The sequence below is a fragment of the Rhinatrema bivittatum genome, chromosome 2 (genome assembly GCF_901001135.1).
Source record: "Rhinatrema bivittatum chromosome 2, aRhiBiv1.1, whole genome shotgun sequence".
Classification (NCBI taxonomy): domain Eukaryota; kingdom Metazoa; phylum Chordata; class Amphibia; order Gymnophiona; family Rhinatrematidae; genus Rhinatrema; species Rhinatrema bivittatum.
In genome coordinates this window covers 25,919,776-25,942,081 of record NC_042616.1, presented here as the reverse complement: position 1 = coordinate 25,942,081, position 22,306 = coordinate 25,919,776, and the positions used below count along the sequence as shown (strand labels likewise).

Sequence of the window (22,306 nt, the reverse complement as noted above, 5' to 3'; positions counted from 1 at the left end):
GCAGTTGCAAAAACCTCCCCACAGCCCCCATCTCTGGAACCATTTGAGGTACCAGATAGTCAGTGATCACACTTCATCACTTTCCACACTAGGAAAGGAGGGTTGCACACACACTCTACCTCAAGTCTGAGATGATATCCCTACCTCATATTCCTACAGCATGCACCATGTGAGAACTACATTATGTCTATTTCGTATCACCTATATATATTTCCTATTACTATTATCCATTTATTTTTCCATTATACTTTTACCTTTCCTCATCGTAATGATTATTTTATTCCTTATTATTCTATCACATTATTACTTTACTCCCTTGCTATTATTACTATTATGATTCCTTATAAGTACTATGATTATTATTATCATTGCATTATTACTACCTTATGTTGATGATGTCATCATTGGTGGTCATACAGCTGAGGACTGCATAGTAGCTGGTAGTTAAGCTTAAGCGAGATAAGCTCCATTGCTGGCTCATCTCGCTTAAGAAGGGGGAAATGTACGGCGATATCTCCTGTTTACCAAAGATGCACCAATTATAAATTATAATAGCCATGTACAGGATAAATTCTGACCAGGCCCAGACCCTGCTACAGCACGAGAAGGAAGTTTACCCAGGTGAACTTTAAACTGCATTGCATCAGTGGAAACTAGAGGCCTTATCCTAATGCAGAGAAGGGTGCCTTATCAGATGTGCCTGTTTGTCTGTTCCTGTGCAAATAAAGAACCAGACAGAAGAGACAATATGACTTAAAATCCTAAGCAAGTGTCAGGGACATTCAAGCAAGCAAGCAGAGACAATGCTGACACTGATACACAGCTTGGCATGCCCCCCCCCCAAGGAAATGGGAGGGGGGGAAAAGACCCTCCACCCACCATGAGGTTATGCATGAGCATATGCATATTTATCAGCTGGGAAGTATCGGACAGGGGGGCAAGGAGAAAAGAGAGGTCCGAAAGAAAAAAAAGAAAAGAATACCCTGGGGGGAGAGCAGTCCTGAAGGAAAGAAAGCAATTGACCCCCTGGCAGGGAGCAGGAAGGCAAGCCAAGGACCCTCCGGAAGAAGAGGAGGCCCAAATCCTGAACACAAACTCGGGGAGAAACCCTGAGAGCGAGGACGGGTCTGAGGCTGACCAGAACTCACTGCTATCATGAAGGGTGAGAGCCAGCCCAGACGGCTCAGCCAGCACCAAACCAGGAAGCAAGCCTCTCCCCTGCCCACGCTCTCCAGCCGGAATTTGCTTCAAAGGTGAACAGAGGAATCACCTGAAAGTTAGAATCAGGGGTAAGTAAGTTAGTCATACGTATTAGTAACTTAAGCAGGCTAAGGTTTATGGCATGTTTTGTTACCATAAATTTATTGTACTATCAGAAAGTATTCATTAGGGATTCCAAAATCCAATTATACTCATACAAAAGGAATCACTATCACCATTATGATATTGTACAAAATATTAATTTTATTTATACAATATACATATAGGGGCGGAATTTCAAAGAGTTACGCACATAGATTACGCGCGTAACCCCAAAAACCCGCTCCTGCGCGCGCCGAGCCTATTTTGTATAGGCCTGACGACGAGCGCAAGCCCCGGGACGTGCGTATGTCCCGGGGCTTGAAAAAATGGGCAGGCCGGGGCAGGGGTGGGCCCGAGGCCTCCGGCACAGCAGCTGCCCAGGGGCTCATGCGCCAGCACTGGCCAACGGCGCGCAACTTTGTCAACAAAAGTCAGGGGGGGTTTTAGATAGGGCTGGGGGGCGGGTTAGGTAGGGGAACGGAGGGGAGGGGAAGGTGGGGGGGGGGGGCGGAAGGAAAATTCCCTCCAAGGCCGCTCCGATTGGGGCTCCCCTAGGGCTTGGTGCGTGCATGTTATAAAATCGGGCGTAGATTTGTGCGTGCCGGGATGTGTGCACAAATCTACGCCCGCGTGTAGGTTTAAAAATCTGGCCCATAATAAACATTTTATTAAAACATCTTGTATCGGAAGACAAAGAGACCAATATGGCCGCTGATGAATGAACAGCAAACGCCGAGCTCCGGAGCTTACCCTTTTGCTTTTCTAAACATTTCTTGAATTTACTTATTTCCTTGAATCCTTTGTTGGTAATAATGCCATACACGAAGCGCAAAGCAAAAATAAGAGAATTTACATCAACTCCGATTCTGACTATAAGGCAGCCCCAGATCGAGGAGGTTTTTGCCGGACTAATGCAACCATTGCCAGAGGGAGGGGCCTTTGGAGGTTTCAGCGGAGAGCAGACGCTGAGCCTCCTGGCCGATGAGACATCACTGAGCCCAGGTGCGCCAACCACACCGGATCCTCCGCTCGGGACTATGGGACCTGAGCTGATTTCAGCTGCTCTGTTGGAGGAAAAAACGGCTTCGGAGGAAGGCACCCAGAGAAGGAATGACGGACGTACACTGCCTTCAGAGAGCCTGAAGTGAACGGGCTCTAGGGGTCAGGCAGACAAAGCACAGCATCAAGCTGAGGAAAGAGGTGAGCCCTTGGAGGAGAGCAGGGGAGAAGGGGAAATACGAGTAGTATGTGAAGTCTCTGAACTTAATCCAACTAAAGTAACTTTAGCAGAAATCTTGAAGGCTATTTCATCTATGAAAAAGTCGATAACATCATTGACATTATTAGTGAAAGAAAGTATTGAAATAATATCAGAATATAGAAAACAGAGTTGAAAAAATTGAATCTTCTATCATTGGAGTTGAACAAAAGGTGGTAGAGTTGGAAAAAATTCAAGGAAACTTGATTAATCTGAAAATCTTGAAAATTATTTAAGAAGAAATAACCTAAGAATACTCAATTTCCTTAAGCTCAGATTGCTTGCACATCGGGAATTGCTTAAGGGTTATTTACAGAATATACTTAAAATCCCTGAACAGGCGATGCCAACAATTGTTAGAATATATTATTTACCTCAAGTTGATAAAGGGAAGAACCAAGAACAGGATGAGAAGAAGAATGTTTCGCTTGATTTGACATCTATACTGGAAAAATCCCATGAGCTAATTGTGGAAGAAAGAGCTACTCTTTTTGTGCAGTTCGCCACCTCGTCAGACAGAGACTTAATCTTGAGAACTTTCTTTTGTAATCAGCATAAAAAATTCTATGGATATCCATTAAAAGTCTTTCCAGATATAACCAAGAATACGCAGATAAAAAGGAAAAGATTTATAGCTATGAGAGAGGAAGTTCTTGTGAGAGGTTACCCATGCTATTGTCTGATTACTCATTAGAATTCAAGATATACATTCAGAGAACCTGAACAACTGCGAGTGTATCTCGACTCCCACTCTAAGTAAACTCCAAGGGAAGGATGGCACTAAGTTTAAAGGCACTGGTTAATTTTGAAGCAATATGTAAATTATACATGTTTGTATTTTCCTAGTATTTCTGCTTTAATTACATTTTGGTCCCTTAATTTCCTATAAACAGAGACACAAAGGGAAAAAAATATATAGTATTTTTGATTTAAATTTGTTTCTTTATATTGTTAATCCTGATTTATGATGTCATATTCTAGAACTTTTGTTCTGTATATTATTTGAATAATTCAATAAATAAATGATTAAAAAAACAAAAACATGTATCAAAACACTAACTTATCAAAACAAACATATACTACAGTTTAAACGTACATACTAATAACTCATACATCTACATCACCACATTCAAACTAATTCTCACTCATACCTCTCAACCAATGTACCAAAATTTTTTTTTTTATTACAATTAAATTTATAGGACCCATTACAAAGTAGGATCCTCTTTGTTTCACCTGTATTAGACTTCTTCAGGGGACTTACAAAAACGTTTTCAAGGATCTGTATGCTCAATATTTTTCTTAACTATACACTGCACGCTTGTATGCACATCTATAATCACTAGCTGGTGGCTCAATTTAAATTAAAGTATTTTAAGGTCTGAGGTGAATACTAAAATTGTTCATTGGCTGCAAAAAAAAAGCTGGATAAAGTTGTTGACAAGGCACTTCCGGTGGATGGCTGGGAATTCTCCGCGCGGTCACAGGAAGATGGGGGGCATCCGGCGCTGGCTTCCTGTGCCTACATAGAAGTGAAGATCCGGTTTTGTGCTCACCCTTACAATGGCTGTGTCAGTCCATTTGAGATTTCTTTTTATTTTGGTATAAGCTGCAGGCTTAGAGAGACATGCAAGGGCTGCATAAATGAACAGGATATGGCAAAAGGATCCTGTAATGTAAATACCGGCGATGCGATGGTTGGATATTGGATTGAAATCCCTCCATTCTTCGGTTGGCGCATCATTGCTAAGGCTTTTGATTGGAAAACAAGCTGGATCTCTTTTTCTTTTATAAGTATTGTCTGTGGAAGCATTGGTCTTCCCTGGATAATAACTTGGGGGGGAAAATGCAACGATGATTGTAGCTAAATCAGTTCGATTTGTGGCTTAGAAGGAGGACGCCACTCTGATCAGCAGCTATATGCTTTTTTTTTTTTGGGTTCAGAAATCAGCTAAAGCGTTTTAATGGGGTGATTATTTTTCAGTCCTGAACAAACTGAGCAATTGTTTATTTTTTTTTTTTTTAGTTCAGGTCTCTTTTATAGCTGGCGTTCATGATATTAGTATGTGCAGATAAACCAGGATGTCCGATTTAAATGATATTCTTTAATGGTTTTCTGTTTGACGCAAATCTAGCTGGTTTGTGTAGAGAGCTTTTCAAGGGGACAGAAGAGTTGTCTTGAATGGATAATCTCTTTCCGGGTGTTCTGTGTTTAAAACTATGGGAAAGTAGTGACAAATTACAAGGTTTCGTGTTCCAGTTATAAGAGTTAGGATTGCTAAGTAATTACCTGGATTTAAAACAAGCTGGGGGATGGCACTCTAGCACAGGAGATCAAGAGAAGGATCGCTCAGAGGAGAGCCTTCTTGTAAACTGTGGCCATGAAAGAGGGAATAAGGAGGGAGTGGGAAGTATGGGAGGAAATGGGGTCATAGGTATGGCAAATTGGAGGTTAGGTTTTCAGGGAAATCCTGCATTATATGGGAAGGGATAAGCTGGATGGAGATCTTGCTGTGCAGGCTGGAGACATTGAGACAGAAAATTATTTTTCAAAAGAGCTCTTTAAATTTGGGGGGGGGGGGTGTAAATGGGGGCACCAATTAATTTGGCAACTTGGAAAATAGCGGGTTTGGGGTCCCCTATAAAAAGGGAGAACGTGCTATCCCGTATAAACAGATTGAAGGATAATATTATTTTCTTGCAAGAGCCCCATATGAAAGAGGATGAACACAGGAAATTGAGAAAAAAGGTGGTGTATTCGGGTTTTTAACGTTTCAGGCATTTCTAAGCGAAATGGAGTAGCCATTTTAATACATAAAAAGGCAGCATTCTCTGTGGCTAAATATGTAGCAGATCCGGATGGAAGATTTATTATAGTGAAAGGTCAATTGTTTGGGAAGGCAGTTATCTTGGCAGCTGTTTATGCTCCTAATCTATATAATCATCATTTCTTTGTAACCCTGGTGAAACAAATTATAGATTTAGGGCCTGCACGGATAATTCTGGGAGGAGATTTGAATTGTGTAGCAGGCCCTCTGCGAAATTGTGAGCTGTAGGGAAAGATAAAGGGGTTAACTTTTTGTGCAAATAGCTGGGGCTCTTGGACATATGGAGAACCTTACATCCCTCAGAGCCACACTATACCCGTTATGCGAGAGCCCATTCTTCTCAATCGAGACTAGACTATATTCTAGTTTCGGAAACTTTATTCTCTCAAATCAAAGGTTCGACAATTGGTTCTCTCAAAATCTCAGACCACTGGCCTGGGCTATGCCAATTCACAAAGAGGGGTAGAGGCCTGATAGTATTATTTGGAGGATGCCAATGTGGCTAGCTGGAGATGCTAAGTTTAAATCTTATTTAGAAACTAAATGGATGTTATTTGAGAAGGAAAATGAGCAACAGAGAGAAAATCCAGCCTTATTTTGTGAGACTTCAAAAGCAGTATTTCGAGGTGAAAGAATTAGTTATGGAGTAGCGAAAAAGAAACAACTGGATTGGGATATACTAAAATTAGAAAACCAATTACAGCATCATAAAAAGTGTATGCTCTCCTCACCTACAGAAGAGAAGGCAAAATTACGGAGAACCCAAAAATTATTGAATGATTTAATACATCAAAGGGCGATTAGCTCAGTGTTCACTTTTTGGCATAAATTATTTCAATATAGCAATAAATCGAGGAAGATGTTAGCAAATTTGGCCAGAGTGCAAACCTTATCCAAATTCATCAGTAAAATAAAAAATGAGAAAGGGAACTGGGTAAATTCAGACAAGGATATTGGGGAAGTATTCAAAATCTTTTATCAAACATTGTACACAGAGGAATTTGGGCATATGGGATATAGAGACCAATCTTTTGCAAACATTACCTTACCAAAGATTTCCAACCAGTTTTTAACATCTCTAAACAAGCCAATAGAGGTACAGAAAATAATATGTATTAGAAAACTGAATAATTATAAATCCCCAGGGCCGGATGGTCTCTCAGCATTCTATTACAAATGTTTATCTGGACATATAGCATCCGCCCAGAGGAGCTATTTGCAGATATGATTCGGACCAAGAGTTTGCCCGAGACCATAAAAGAAGCAGTGATAACTGTGCCACCGAAACCAGGCAAAGATCCTGCTTGTGGCCAGCTCTTATAGGCTGATCTCATTGTTAAATCAAGACGCTAAACTTTATACCAAATTGATTGCAAACAGACAAATTGGTTATGCCCAATATAACTTCTCAGGAGCAAACAGGCTTTAATATCTGTCCTCTGCTAATATTAGAGGTTATTAATGGCTTTTGACATCTGCAAAAATTTCAATGTGCAAGATCCATTGATGCAGAAAAAGCCTTTGATAGAGTATTGTGGGAGCTCCTGTACTATACATTAGATAAATTTGGTTTCACAGGGCCAATCACCGATGTGATTAAAGTACTTTATGTAGATCTTGTATTTGAACTAATGGTTCCTAGTCCACATATTTTAAGCTGGAAAGAGGCACTTGACAAGGTTGTCCACTCTCCCCTCTGCTATTTATTTTAACTCTTGAGCCTTTAATCGTTAAGCTAAAACAAGATCACAGAATTAAAGGTATTAAAATTGGTGGTCAAGAATTTAAACATATGCTGTTTATGGACGAAATAATGATGGTGATTGCAAATGCTAAAGATACCTTGCCAGTGATCTTAGATACTATCAAAATTTATGGTAGCTTCTCCGACTTAAAATTACATTTCAGTAAATCAGAAGCTCTTGATGTGGGAGGTGGTTTAAAGGATGATTGGTAAGATTTTCCATTCAAATGGGCAGAAGCCATCAGATACTTAGGTATTAGAGTTCATAGTAACACGCACGGATAATGGAGTTTAAGAAAAAATTAGAAATTTGGATGCAATTCCCATTGTCCATAATAGGCCAAATTGCTCTAGTAAAGATGATACTAATTCTTAAATTCCTATATGTGTTACAAATGGTGCCTTTTTTAGTTTTGATAAAAGATATAGGAACCATTAATAAGTTATGTTCCAATTTCTCTTGGAGTACTCATAGGGCATGGTTACCAATAACTAGACTGATGGTGCCTAAATCTGAGAGGGGATTGGATTTTTCTCCTATTAGCTATAAACGTGGCCTGTCTTCTGGGAATCACGACGGAATGGTTGGTGGGAAACCCCAATAACTTTGCCTATAGAGTGGAAGAAGGCGATGCATCAGCGTTAAATTTAAAATATATTCTGCATGCTCATTCTGAGAATCTTCCAATTCACTATTCAAAGTCTCTTGACTTTTTGTTCTGATAGAATGGGCTGGAGGTTACCTTGTGGTTTATTGAACCTACTATGGGACAGATCATATTATTTACCTTTAGTTGGCAATCCAAGGTTTGAACTGGGGAATATGTACGAAGTGTTCAAACAATTACAGAGGCTAGGTTTGGGTGAGTTTCAAGTGTTTATGGATCAGAGCATGAGTCAAATGTTTCCACTGACGTATTGCAGTGATCATTTATTCTTTACCGAGAAAGATACATTTGCATACAAACAACTGCATAGTTACATTGCCTCTACCCATTCTTTACATAAAGGCCCATATTCCAATATGTCTTTTCAAAGATTTTTTTAAGATTAGTAAAGAAAACTAAGGCATCCGTAACCGTGATATGTACATTTGTTCATGAGGACCATCAATACAAAGTGCTTCCTTGTTTAGCATATGGTCTGTGAATCTACAGCGTGAAATAACAGAGGATCACATTTATTCTTGTTTTGAGTCTATTGCAGAAGGCAAAGTCATGTGTTGCATTAAGGGAACGATATTTTAAAATAATCAATAGAATTATTTTTTAGCCGTCAAAAGCTTTCAAGGCAAAAATTACAGATTCTGCTCATGTCTAAAAATGTTCACAAGATAATGCATCTCTTATGCGTTGTCTTTGGTAATGTAGAGCAGTTCAGTCTTTCTGGCAGTCTATATTAATATTTTTTACAAACTTATTTTCAGATCCACTTCCTTGGTCGTCAGCCTTCTGTATCTCGGGTCATCATGATGAGTTAAACTCTATCAAAAAAACTACAAAGTTGTTAGTATTTAAAGGCTGTTTACAAGCATTGACTTGTCTGTCTATTGAAATTGTGGTTGAGCGCTCAAGGTCCTGAACTTACTTACTGGAAATCTGCTATGTGGGACCTCTACCTGTTAGAAAGAAAAGCAGCTTTGTTAGGTTCCAGAAAATCACAATTCCTGAAGAAGCGACGAAGAAAATTCATTAATGTACTCGCATCTAATAGCTTTACCACCATCAGTGCTCCTACCTGTTTATAAATATTGTATAAATTCTGCGCAGTTTTCCTGTCAGTAATTGTCGACGTGTTGTAAAGTCATATCACACTATTTTTAGTATGTTAGCTCTTCCTAGCTAATTTTTTCCACTATTTAATTAAATAGAAATCCTTCTAATTGTCACAGCATCTTGCTATTATCTGGTTCATAATATTAAATTGTATTGTATTTGTCATACCATATCGATGTACCCAGGGAGGGGGAAGGTCTTAAAACGGGAAAGTTGTCAATATTCTGTTATTAACTGACTATGGATTTGTTATGGTCTGTATTTTGATGTTTTAAGTGAAAATTCCAATAAACATATACACATAATATAAATATACATATATACATACACACAGATACACACACATATATATATATATATAAAATGGTATTGTGTTTCCCGTAGCTCAACATTACAAGTAATGGAATGCAATCTCTTCAAACAGCTCGCATATTGCACCTCTGAAAGCCAAGTTCACTGACCCAACCTTGTAGCGATCTGAAGATGGCAAAGCAATGTGACAAGGCGATAGCTAAAGCCAAAAGAATGCAGGGCTGCACAGAGAGAGGAATAACCAGTAAGAAAATGGAGGTGATAATCCCCTTGTACAGGTCCTTGGTGAGGCCTCACCTGGAGTATTGTGTTCAGTTCTTGAGCCCGTAACGCAAAAGAATCAAGAGACAGGATGGAGGCGGTCCAGAGAAGGGTGACAAAAATGGTGGGGGGGTATCCATCAAACGACTTATGAGGAGAGGAGCTGCAGGAGTGATATGATACAGACCTTCAGGTACCTGAAAGGTTGTAATGATGCACAATCGACAAACCTTCTCCGTTCAAAAGAAATCAATAAAACTAAGGGGTCACAAAATGAAACTCCAAGGAGGACAACTCAGAACCAACATCAGAAAATATTTCTTCACAGAGAGGCTTGGAATGCCCTTCCGGAGGATATGGTGAAGACAAAAACAGTGAAAGATTTCAAAGGAGCATGGGATAAACACTGAATCCCTAAAGGCTAGAGGATAAAAATGAGAGAGAGTGCATGGGGATAAAACTTGCTGGTGTGGCGGTTACCACCCTTAACCAATAAGCCTTCATACTACTGATGCAACTCCACTAGTGCTCTCTGCTTTAAAGGCAGGGAGAAAAGGGAAGAAGGGGAATTAGTTTGAGACTGCAACCAACAAAGGCATGAATTTTACAGTCTGGGAAAACAAAAATGCATGGAGATGATGCAACTCCAACAAATTTTCTCTGCTTCAACGGCAAGAGGTAATGGGGAATTGGACTCAGACAGCAACCAACAAGGGCCATGACTTTGATGGTTTGGGAAACTACGTATGGGTTGACTTGTATGGTGTGGCAGATGCTACCATTATGGGGGAGACCCGCATGGCACATCTAATGCTACCATAAATTTGCTGGGCAGACTAGATGGACCGTTTGGTCCCTTTCTGTCGTCATTTCTATGTTTCTATATATGTTTAACTGCCCATTCTCCCTTGTGACCTTTGCACTCTCTCATTCTCCAATATAAATAGGAAACTGTATGCTGGACTGGCTCATTTTTCAACTTTTTTTTTTTTTTTAAAGTCCATGCCTGACTAGGCTACCGGACTGAAAATGCTCAACTGAGGGAGGATCTCCCAGTGTCATCTCAGGAGTCCAAGTGGTGCTAAACTTATTTTCTCTTTTTTTTTTCTTTTTTTAACCACAAGCAATCCCCACTAGGGAGATAAATGTCCACCATCTGCTGGAGACAGAGAATAATGGAGAGCTGATGGAGAAGGACTATATGTCTGTGATGTCAGCTTTTACTCAGGCTCCATCTGCTGATAGAGGTGCATAACCCACTCGCGTGGATTAGCCTGCCTGAGTACAGAGGAAGTTTTATTCTTCTTGCAACCAACTAGTTAAGATCCTTATCAATCTAGTCTACAATTTCAAAACTATAGGAGAGTGCATGAATTACTTTTGACTCCTGTATGGCTTCTCAGGTGACTTGAAAGGTCCTCCTTTGTTCTGAAGCTTTTACCTCACAAAGTACAAGGGCTTGGTTTCACTCCAATGTGGATTCTCTGATGCCATTTGAGAGATGTCTTCTGTCTGAAGCTTTTACCACATTCAATACATATAAATGGCTTCTCTCCTGTGTGGATTTTCTGATGGCTTTTGATTTCTCCCTTTGTCCTAAAGCATTTATTACACTCAGAGCATGTAAATGGTTTTATTCCAGTGTGGATTCTTTGATGGATTTTTAGTGTTCCCTTTGTCCTAAAGAATTTATCACACTCAGAGCATGGAAATGGTTTGACTCCAGTGTGGATTCTCTGGTGGCGTTTAAAGGTTTCTTTCTGAGTGAAACTTTTACCACATTCAATACATGTAAATGGTTTGACTCCAATGTGGATTATCTGGTGACGTTTGAAGTTTCCCCTCCGACTAAAACTTTTACCACATTCACTACATGTAAATGGTTTCTCTCCAGTGTGAATTCTCTGGTGGACTATAAGGTTGCACTTATGCATGAAGGTTTTACCACACTCAGTACATGTAAATGGTTTTACTCCGGTATGGATTCCAAAATGGAGTTGGAGTTCTCCCTTTTCCCTAAAGCTTTTATCACACTCAGAGCATGGGAATGGCTTGACTCCAGTGTGCATTCTCTGATGATATTTGAAATGTTTCTTCTGACAGAAACTTTTACCACACTCACTACACATAAATGGTTTCTCTCCTGTGTGCATTCTGTGGTGGTGTTGGAGGGTTTCCTTTTTATTGAAACTTTTATCACATTCACTACATAGAAATGGTTTCACTCCAGTATGGATTCTCTGATGGATTTTGAGTGTTCCCTTTGTCCTAAAGTATTTATCACACTCAGAGCATGGAAATGGTTTGACTCCAGTGTGCATTCTCTGGTGGCATTTGAAGATTCCTTGCTGACTGAAACTTTTACCACACTCAGTACATGGAAATGGTTTTACTCCAGTGTGTATTCTCTGGTGCTTTATGAGGCTGTGCTTCTGCTTGAAGCTTTTACCACACTCAGTACATATATATTGACTTTCTACTGTGGGGATTTTCTTCTTTTGTGGGACATCTGCCTTCCTACTGAAACATTTTCCAGCTGGAATGCAAGACAATGGTCTCTCACTAATGTGGTTTTTTCCATCTCTTGAAAAGACTTTCTCATAACATAACATTTTATTGCATTCATTACTTGAAATTGCTCTATCTCCTGGTTGGAATTTTAGTTGTCCTGTGACATTTTCTTTCTGATTGAAGTTTCTGTCAAATTCAGTACTCATGAATAATTTTTCTTCTCTCTGTGTTTCTTGGTTTATTATTAGGTGTTGCTTTTGAATGTTTTCTCCACTTTTAGAACATGAAAATGTTCTCTCTTCTATTTCCATTTTCTGGTGATTTAATAAAGAGATCTCAGAGCTGTAAGATTCCCCATCTTGAGAGCAAAGAGAGGGTCTCTTACCTGTGTGCGTTCTTTGGTGAATTACTAAGGATTCCCTGCTAAAAAAGTTTTTCTTACATTCAATACAAGTGAAAGTGCTCCCTTGAGTGTGGATTCTCAGGTGTAATTTCAGGGTTAACTTATGTTTGAAACATTTTCCACACTGAGAGCATGGAAAAGGTCTCACTCCTGTGTGGGTTTTCTGGTGCAGTACAAAATGACATTTCCTATCAAAGATTTTCCCACAAGTGTCACAGTGAAAGGATTTCTTCCCTTCCTCCTCTTTCTGGGGGAGGTGGGAAGCCATTTGGTCACTGTTATTACTCTGGAAGGGTCTCTCTGTTCTCAGGTCTCTCTGGTGGAGGTCAGAAGCCATTTCATCACTGTTATTACTCTGGAAGGGTCTCTCTGTTCTCAGGTCTCTCTGGTGGAGGTCAGAAGCCATTTGATCACTGTTATTACTCTGGAAGGATCTCTCTGTTCTCAGGTCTCTCTGGTGGAGGTCAGAAGCCATTTGATCACTGTTATTACTCTGGAAAGATCTCTCTATTCTCAGGTGTCTCTGGTGCTCAGGGATGTCTGTCAGCTCCCTGTCACTTCTCTCCCATGCAGTGACTCCATCCACTGAGACTCCTGAAGGGTCTCGCTGCTTCTTCTCTGATTCCTGCTGACTTTGGCTCGTGTCTCCCCTCTCAATCCTCTGGGATAGATTCTCACAGACATTTCCTGATTGTCTTGATGTAAGTGCCAGTACTATAGGGTGTTCTTCTCGATTCTCCGCCCTCTTCTCTTCCTTTATGACCTCACTGTCTGCTGTAAATAAAAAGAAGGAATTAATCATGTGTCAGTGACAATGGATTGGAAAGCTATCAATGACCTGGGATCAGACATTTTGAAGGATCACACAATGACCGCATGGGATCTCTGATATTACAGAAGTCTGTAATGTAGCAGAAGCTTTAGGAGACATCTGTAAAAACTCCTGTGTGCTATCTTTATAGAGCTCCTGTGCTTCTCTTTACCATACTATGTAGGATTTATTTTATTTATTTAGATAGTAATAAAACTTATACCCATTTTCTCCAAAACAATTGTTCAGGCTGGATTATAAACAGACATGCACATTCAGTTACAAATAAAACATCATAACATAAAAACATCTTTAAACAATAACGTTTTCAAATACTTTCTGAACTCTTAAATCACCCTCCATCCTGAACTCAACTGGAAGAGCAACAGAAAGTAAAGGCTTTCTTGCGTGTTAGTAGCAATCAGTACTCATGAGCAGAGGGAACAGAAGCATCCCTGTCCCTTCAGCCCTCAATGATATCGGTGGCTCATAACCTCCTAACTTAGAAGACATCAAACACTTTATTTCTGAATATCACCATCAGTTTCACCTAAGAGCGACTCTGCACAGGGAGCCAGTGAAGATCCTTTAAACACAGGAGTTGGGATCATACCTAACCCTGCCACTAATGATGTGACATTTTTATCCAATCAGCAATAAAGCTGTGGCAATAGAGGAAGGCTGGAGATCACACAGGGCCCTCCTTTAGGATTCCTGTGGGGCTGGTTCCTCTGGGCTTAACTACTATTTATTTTTTTAAAATATATTTATTATCCGCTTATGGTAGACTTGTCATACTAAGCAAATTACAATAACAAATTTAAATATTAATAAAAATAATAACAAACCATATTTAGTATACATACAATAGCGTATCTATATCTAAGGCAGAGATGACTTAAAAGTCTCTCATATCCCTAACATTTTCCAACCTTGCATGTATCTGTATAAATTAACTTTCTTTTTATTGAGTAAAATCCATCTCAAGTATCAGCACAGAGAGGAGATCTCAGGGATGGGAGGAAAGAGGATGAGAGGACCAGGCATGGGGAAGGGAGAGGGAGAGAGGACCAGGCAAGGGGAGAGGAGAGGCCTCGTGCACCTATTGGTAAATCTAGGCCTATTTGCACAGGCCTAGATGTCTTCTGTGGAACTGACCGAGGAAAAAATGACTTTTAGTACAACATCCCCTGTATTTACTAAAAATAGAGATAATGCAATCCTTACCTACAGAGCTCAGGGTCTCATAATTCTCCTTCACATCCCTGGAAATCTCCTTCTGTCCTTCATCTAAACAACCCCCTTCCTCCTGGGAGAAAGAGACAGCGAGGTCCTCAAACGTCACCGGCACCTGAAACACAAACCAGAAACACTCAGGGACACGTGGAGGGGCTCAGCTGGCTTTAATCTCATAACATTTTATCATGGGAGAGGGGACACCAGGACCCCTCATCCCCAGGAACTGCCAGACTTGTTCCCCTGGACTCAGTTTCCTTTCTGGACCTCGGGGTTTACAAGTCTAATCCCAGAGACCCAGAATATCAAACGTCTCTGCCTGGATAAATCAGTGAATGATAAAACCCAGGATCTAACAGAGCATTATCCAGAACATCAGGAACATCTGATTCTGTCACATCAGGAGGGCTCACTGTGCTCTCAGCCTCCTGGTTTGCTCAGTCCCTAACCTTGGGTCATCTTTGATGCCTCTCCCTCCTTCTGCACATCCAAAACACTGCTAAAGTGAGTCAGTTCCTCCTCTGTAACACTGCTAAAATCTATCCCTTCCTCTCTGAGCCAAAACCCTCCTCCCCTCTCCTCTCTCTAAACACTACCACAAAGGATTGCTTTTACAAACTGCAAGTCCTCAGAAAGCTTAAACCCCTCCTCCACTTCACGGACTTCCGGCTAGTACTCCAACCCATCATACTATCCAAGCTCGATTATTGCAACTCCCTTCTACTCGGTCTCCCCACAAACTCTATTAAACCCTTACAGATGGTCCAGAACGCCGCCGCCAGAATCCTCACAAACTCTAACAAAAGAGAACATATCACTCCAATCCTTCGTAACCTCCACTGGCTTCCTATTAAACACAGGATCCTCTACAAAGTTCTCACAATCGTCCACAAAGCGACACACAAACTTGCCCCTATCATGTTAAGCACACAACTCCAACCTCATACATCCTCCAGACCAATCAGAAGCGCATACAAAGGCACACTATATGCCCCGCCGGTAAGATCATCTTTGAGCAAACGAGCACTATCGCCAGCAGGCCCCACCAATGGAACGCGCTCCCCCCCGATCTAAGACTTGAACCAAGTCATCAGGAGTTCAAAAAAAAGCTAAAAACCTGGCTTTTCCGCCAAGCCTTCCAGACACTTAATGCTGCCAGATGCTATGATAAACCCAATTAGGGGCTACCTCATTGAATTATCCTATTTATGACTTGTTTTAAACTGTACTATGATTTTGAGTTCAACGTTTCTTGTAATTTATACTATACTATACCATGTTTAATTTGTACTTTGTTCAATTGGTTCTAATGTTCTACTGTAAAGCCCCTCCCCCTTTTTGGGCATTTCACTGTTTTATGTAAACAGGAGTGATTTGTATTTCATGCAAGAACTTCGGTATATAAAAATTAAAAATAAATAATTATCTCCTCCTGCTTAGACTTCTGTAACTTGCTCTTTGCTGGACCTCCCGCTGAATCGTTTTTCTCTCCCCTGCATCTCTTCAACAATTCAGCTGGCATGACTTCTCTGTCTTTAACCTCGCTATGATTATGTAACCCCTCTTCTCAGGTCGCTACATTGACTCTCTGTCCACTTCCACTTACAGTTCAAGCTTCTCTCCCTCCCCTACAGATGCACTCACTCTGCAGCTCCTCACTGCCTTTCTTCTCTTCTCTCTCCCTTCCTCGTGGACGCTGTTCCTCTAATCTGTGCCTTTCTCCTCCACCACCTTCCGATTCCCTGCTCTCTGCCTCGCTCTGCTGAGTGCCTGGAAGAGACTTCCTGAGTCCTTGGGTCTTGTGCCCTCTCTGGCCATAAGTGAATCCAGTTTAAAAACTCACCTTGGAGAGGAAGTGACGTCACCTCTGGAGATGGTGGCTTAAACGCAGAGCTCCTGTCCCGACCTCGCAATCTTTTTGCAACCGAGCATTCTATCACCTCGTGCCCCGGCGCATGAGTATTTCATCCAGCGATGTCCCAACTGAAGAAAAAACCTGATTTGAAGAAGTTTTCCTTCTCAAATTGGGAGGTGTTGCAGGCTCTTGGTCTCCACGAGGAGGAAGGCATGGAGGGTGACGCTCCAGGGGTAGGCTCTAATCACGCTGCAGAGATGGAGGAAGGTATGCGGACGTGAGCTGAATATGGCGAGTGTTAATTCAGAATTTGGAGCAATGGTCACCGAGTTATGGGGCGAGGTTTTTGAGCTGGGGCAGTGCATGGCTGAGATGGAGACGCGGGTGGAGGTCCGGGATGCTGATGCTGTGTCGTGCCAGGAGGAAGTAGCAGGTCTCTCCAGTTCATTGCTGTGCCTGGAAGATTGCATGGAGGACCAATTTGGGTTTTAGAGGGATCCCGGAGCTGCCTGCTTATGCAGACTGTTTTCAAGTTGTCACGAGTATTTGCATGCAATTGCTGGATATGGCGGACACAGCTGCACCCCTGCCCCCTATTAAGCTTGAGAGAGCTCTCGGTCAGCCTAGGGGCAATCTCCCCCGTGACACAGTAGTCTGCTTTCACGACTTTTCGATTAAGGAGAAACTGGCCATGATGGCCAGGAAAAAAGGTCAGATTCTATGGAACAGCCAACCAGTGGAAAATTTTCAGGATCTCTCAACAGAGCTGGGATATTTATCCCTGAAGGAGACACTGCAGAGACTTCTAATACTCGTATAGGGAAGAAAGGAGATCGTCCTATGCGGCAGAGGGTTCCGGGCTCCAACAGGTGTCTTAGAAGACAACTGGATAATCACTCGTCACCTGGAATGGCAAGTGTCGGATGAGAGACAGTAATATGGGACATAGACTGTGATTAAAGGGTTTGGGCTTTGGGGCATATCTATCCTGGGCGAGCTGGATCAGTTCGAGGTTTTGAAGTTGTAACGGCAAACCTTACTCTTCCTTCTGTAGTGCCATTTCCATATCATTCTCAACTGGGAAGCAGCATAATAGAATTCCAAATTTGGGACTCCCAACTCACCCTGACTTTTAGGTCTATACAAGACTTCTCTCGCTATCCTAGGTGGCCGTCTCTTCCAGATAAAGCACAAAAGGGCTTTCTGCCAATCACGTAGTACCCTTGATGGGATAGTCACTGGCAAAGTTTGAAAAAAAAATAGCATAACAGTGGGAGGGACAATTCATCTTAACCTCGGAAATTCTACTGAACCAAGAAAGGGAAGATGATCCCATCTCTCCAAATCTTGAACAGGGGAATATAGCTTGAATAAAACAACTTCAACAAGTCCGACCCCAGACGGACCCCAAGGTATTTCACACACCCAGTTGCCCATCCAAAGATAGGTTCAAAATCTCAGATTTATCTTCACTGTCTTTAAACCTAGACACTGAGCCAAAACACCGCATCTCCTCAAGAAAAGCTAAAGGAATTTTTTTAGGATTGGTCTCAGTAAGCAATAAATCAGCAGCAAATAAAGTCATTTTGTAAGATTTTCCAGAGATGTTTGCCCCACTAATAAACGCAGCACTCCTGTTTTTCTCTGCAAAAGGTTCCAGAGAAAGTGCAAACAAAAGGGAGATAGTGGGCAGCCCTGTCTGGTGCCCCTGCCTACCGCAAACAACTCTGAATACCCCCCCCATTTACCCTAACACAGGCTTGAGGCTGGTCATAGAGTGCTCTAATCCAAATAAAAAAAGAAGGAACCCTAACTTATGTAGGACCTTGAAAAGATAAGCCCAATGCACTCTATCAAAAGCTTTCTCAGCATCTACTGCCAAAAGAGCTGCAGGGATACTATGATGTTGTACCGCCAACTAAGATTCAAAACCCCTACGAATACTGTCAGCAGCAAGCCTACCAGAGACAAAGCCCCGCCTGGTCTCGATGAACAATTAGAGGTGCAAAAATCCCCAAAGAGAGAAGACAGGACCTTCGCTAAGATCTTAAGATCCAAATTTATAAGAGAAATGTGTCTATAGGATCCGCAAAGTGTGGGGTCACGTCCACCCTTTGCCAATGACATTATGTCTGCCACATTGGCCTGTGTTGCCAACTTATAAAATTTGGCAGAAAAGCCATCGAGGCCAGGAGCCTTCCCCAATTTTAAATCTGATATAATCGCAAGAATCTCTTCCTCCCTTATTGGAGCATTTAAAAGATCCCTGGCTTCCTCTGGCAAACAGGGTAAGGATACAGATTTGAGATCATTTTCAATATCTGAATCAAAGGTACCATTATCCGACGAGTAGAATTCCCCATAGAATTGGGAAATCTATCAGAAATGTGCTTACTAACATAAATCATATTTCCCTCTTTATAGCTTGGGTCTTGAGATGCCTGGCCAAAAGACGGCCAGCCTTATTACCAAATTAAAAAAAAAAACCATTGTTTAATTCTCACCATTTGAGACGCAATCTCTTCCAAGTCTAAAGCCTGCAGCTCCTGTCGAGCCGCTTCTAACGCTGACTTCTTTTGTTCTTCTTCCAGCCTCCCTATGTGTAACATCAGTCGCATCCACTGATCCGACTTCTGTCTCTTGAGAAAGGAGGCACGAGAAATTAGTTTCTCCCTGATCACAGCCTTCATTCCCTGCCACAAGATCGATGGGCGAACAACCCCAGTATCGGTTAATAAGAAGTAGACTTCTATATCTTTCATAAGGACTACTTTAAACTCCTTGTCTGAAAGCAAGGACTCATTCAGCTTCCAGAAGCTGCCACTGACCTGTGATTTACCCACCCAAATTACCGCGTGGTCGGACCAAGTTATATTGTCCTCTGCCAGTAGAATTAACTCTACCCACCATCATCTTATCCAGCAGGAAATAATCAATGTGGGAATAGGATTTATGGGGTTGCGAAAAGAAAGTGTAATCCCTCAGAGTACGATTCCTCAACATCCAAATATCATGTAAGTCCCACATGCTGATCGAGTCCTTTCAGGCACCATCTCAGGAGATGGGAAACATCACCAGTGCCATTCAAATATCAAAAAGGGTTTCGAGTCATAATGAAATCCTCCCCCCTCCCCCCCCAGAACATATCTTCTGCCCCCAGCCGTGCAAAGTGTCAGAAATGGTCCAAAAAAGGTTCTCCCTGCTGAGAATTTGAAACATATGTGAATAATACCCCCATTAATTAAAACCTTCAGAATCAAAAACCTGCCGTTAACATGTCTGAGCACTACTTTCACCTCTACTATTAAAGTTGTTGGCTAGCAAAATCCCCACCCCACAATATTCATTATCTTTGGTCGCTGGAGCAAAAAATTGATGTGGGAATCTTTTTGATCCATTAGATGAAGGTATCTGGCTGTGAGGTGCATTTCTTGACAGAAGACCTCATTTTGCCCCTAAAACTTCAGCATCCTTAAACAACAAGTTTCCATTTTAGAGGAGAATTGAGAATTGGTATTTAAAGACATAATCCTAAGAGTCACCATCAGAAAATGGTAAGAAATGACCTCTAAACAACCACCTCAAACCCATCCCATCACCTGCTCCAGACAACCAACCATGTACACATACATCCAGAAGATCAAAAGCCCTAAAAATCCAAATAGCACTCATACCCCTAAAGATACCCAAACCCGAACCCCATAATCTGTACTGCACCTAACCTCCTCCTGGGAGGAATATCACTATCAGACATGGCATCAACCCCCGAGACCCACCTCGCCATGAAGAAACCAGACATATATGAGCACATCCCGAACAGTAGCTTTTCTACAACTTCCCCTCGCCTATTTATCAGAAATGTAAAATTGATCCAACCCTGCTCAAGACAGAAAAAAACCCCAGACCATAAGCCTCAGTAACAGCATCAACTAAGCACCCGAAAAGTCCCGTAATGATAATTCTCAGCCAACACTCGCCGTCCCAAGAGTGTATCCGGCTGGAACCCTGGATCCTCTGCCATTTAGGCTAATCAGCTTTCTTTTCCAAACGATCTGCGGAAGCCTCTGTTAACTCTCCAACTGGAACTGATATACCCAGCCTTGCATAGAAAGCCGCTGCAGCCTCCACTCACTTCACTTTAGCTGGATTGCCTTTAATAGAAAACTGGAGACCAAAAGGAAATGTCCAGTGGTATTTAAATGTCCTCTCGCTTTCAATATGGAAAAAGAATGCCCTGACGCGCCCTTCACTTGCGAATAGTCATCAAGGAGAGATCCTGAAAAATATCCACCTGATGATCATTCCATAAAATGTGACCTTTTTTCTGGCCATCATGGCCACTTTCTCTTTAAGCATAAAATCATGAAAGCAGACTACAATGTCACGAGGAAGATTACCTCTGGGCTGACCAAGAGCTCTTTGTGCTCTCTCGAGCTTGGTGGAAGGCAGGGATTCAGACACCTCTTCCAGATCAAGCAAGTGTTGCATGTGCTCGTCACTATTTGAAAATAGTCTTTAAACGAAGGCAACTCTGGAACTCCCTCGAAAGCGCAAATTGGACCTCCGGGGACCTGTTCTCTAGGTCCTCCATGTGCTCTTCCAGCTCGAGCACCGAACTGGAGAGGCCTGGAAGATCTTCCCGGCACGACACAGTTTGGGCTGCCTGCTCCTCCACCAGCGACCTCCACCTCCTCCACAAATCGGCGACCTCACCTCTCAGCTCTGAGAGCATGGAGCCGAACTCTGCTGTAATGTGCGCCATATCCTAGCCGATTTCGGAAAACCACCGACGGAAATCGGCACGTGACGGTATCCCTTCCTCCATCTCTTCAGAGCCAAGTCGTGCCCTCCGCGATGTCTAACTCAGGAGCTTCAATGACCATGCCGTCCGCCTCACTAAGACGACTCCCGATGCACAAAGGAGAACATTTTGTTTAGAATCGGGCTTTTTTTCGTCTGGGACATGTCTGGGCAAAATCTCATGCACACACGCACTGCAGCAAGTTTTTCGAGGCGATACGGCGTTGAGATGGCAAACAATTGCCAGTTCGGGTCGAGAGCTCTGCAGTTAAACAGCCATCGCTGACGGTGAAGTCACTTCCTCCCGGACAAGATGATTTCTAAGCTCTATATGTTATGTTACTTGGAGTTAAGGGGGGTCTAAACCAAAACACATCTAAGCGTGGGAAAGAGACTTCTGGGAACAACTGGACGATACTGGGTGGGAAATGTGTTATCAGCTGACGGGGAAAGGTTCTGTTTCTTCTTTGGTACTGGAAAATGGCTGTAAGATTTCGTACAGGTGGTATCTAAGTCCAGTTAAATCAGCTAAGATGTTGCACTTTGCTGGGGTAATTGTGGGGAGAGAGGCAGTTTCTCCACTTATGGTGGACCTGCCCCGAGGTGAGGAGGTACTGGGAATTGGTTATAGATCTTATCTTATCGATCAGATCACTGGTGTCAAAATGCAGACATCCTCTAAATTACTTCTGGTTACGATTGGTCTGCAAGATGTTGACAAACGTTTTCGGCGTTTGATATTTCATATCATAGTAAGGGGCACGCTGCAAAATCAAAATGCCTCAGAAACTGCATCTCCATCTGAGGTTAACATGTCTCGTTACTATGTATAAGCTAAGCGCTCATCTCCACGATGAGATTCAGAAGCTTGAGGTTATCAGGGATCCTTTTATTCACTGGATATGGGTCTGGAGGTTCCAGGGTTTAGGTTCTTTGGGGCTCGGGTGAAAGCTTGTTGGGGACCATTGACTATATTGGGGGTAGATATGGTGGAGGGGGGATGAGAAGGGGTTAAAAATGAGCGATATGGGCGTGGTTAGGATAATGCAGTTAGGACATAGTAGTGGGGGGTCCTTGCATGTATAGGTTACACCCTTTTGTCTTGCTTACTGCTCTGGTTTTTATGTGGAATGTGTCTCTATAGGCTTTTGGGTCTACACGATATTTCCTTTTCGAGTTTAAAGTTCTGCAGTGATGATCTACAGATAAC

At 42.0% G+C, this 22,306-nt stretch overlaps 1 protein-coding gene across 3 annotated transcripts in view; it reads right to left on the bottom strand.

Annotated features, from left to right (window-relative positions):
• Positions 1–10,460: 10,460 nt before the first annotated feature.
• The window catches only part of LOC115083706 (zinc finger protein 271-like), a 56,481-nt gene continuing 44,635 nt past the window's right edge, over positions 10,461–22,306 (bottom strand). For all 3 annotated transcript variants that reach the window (XM_029587679.1, XM_029587682.1, XM_029587681.1), the window contains 2 exons: positions 14,433–14,556; positions 10,461–13,168 (listed from right to left, as the gene is read on the bottom strand). In XM_029587679.1, coding sequence (XP_029443539.1) covers positions 10,923–13,168; positions 14,433–14,556 — 2,370 coding nt within the window. In that variant the 3' untranslated portion in view covers positions 10,461–10,922. The remainder of the gene's footprint in view (positions 13,169–14,432; positions 14,557–22,306) is intronic.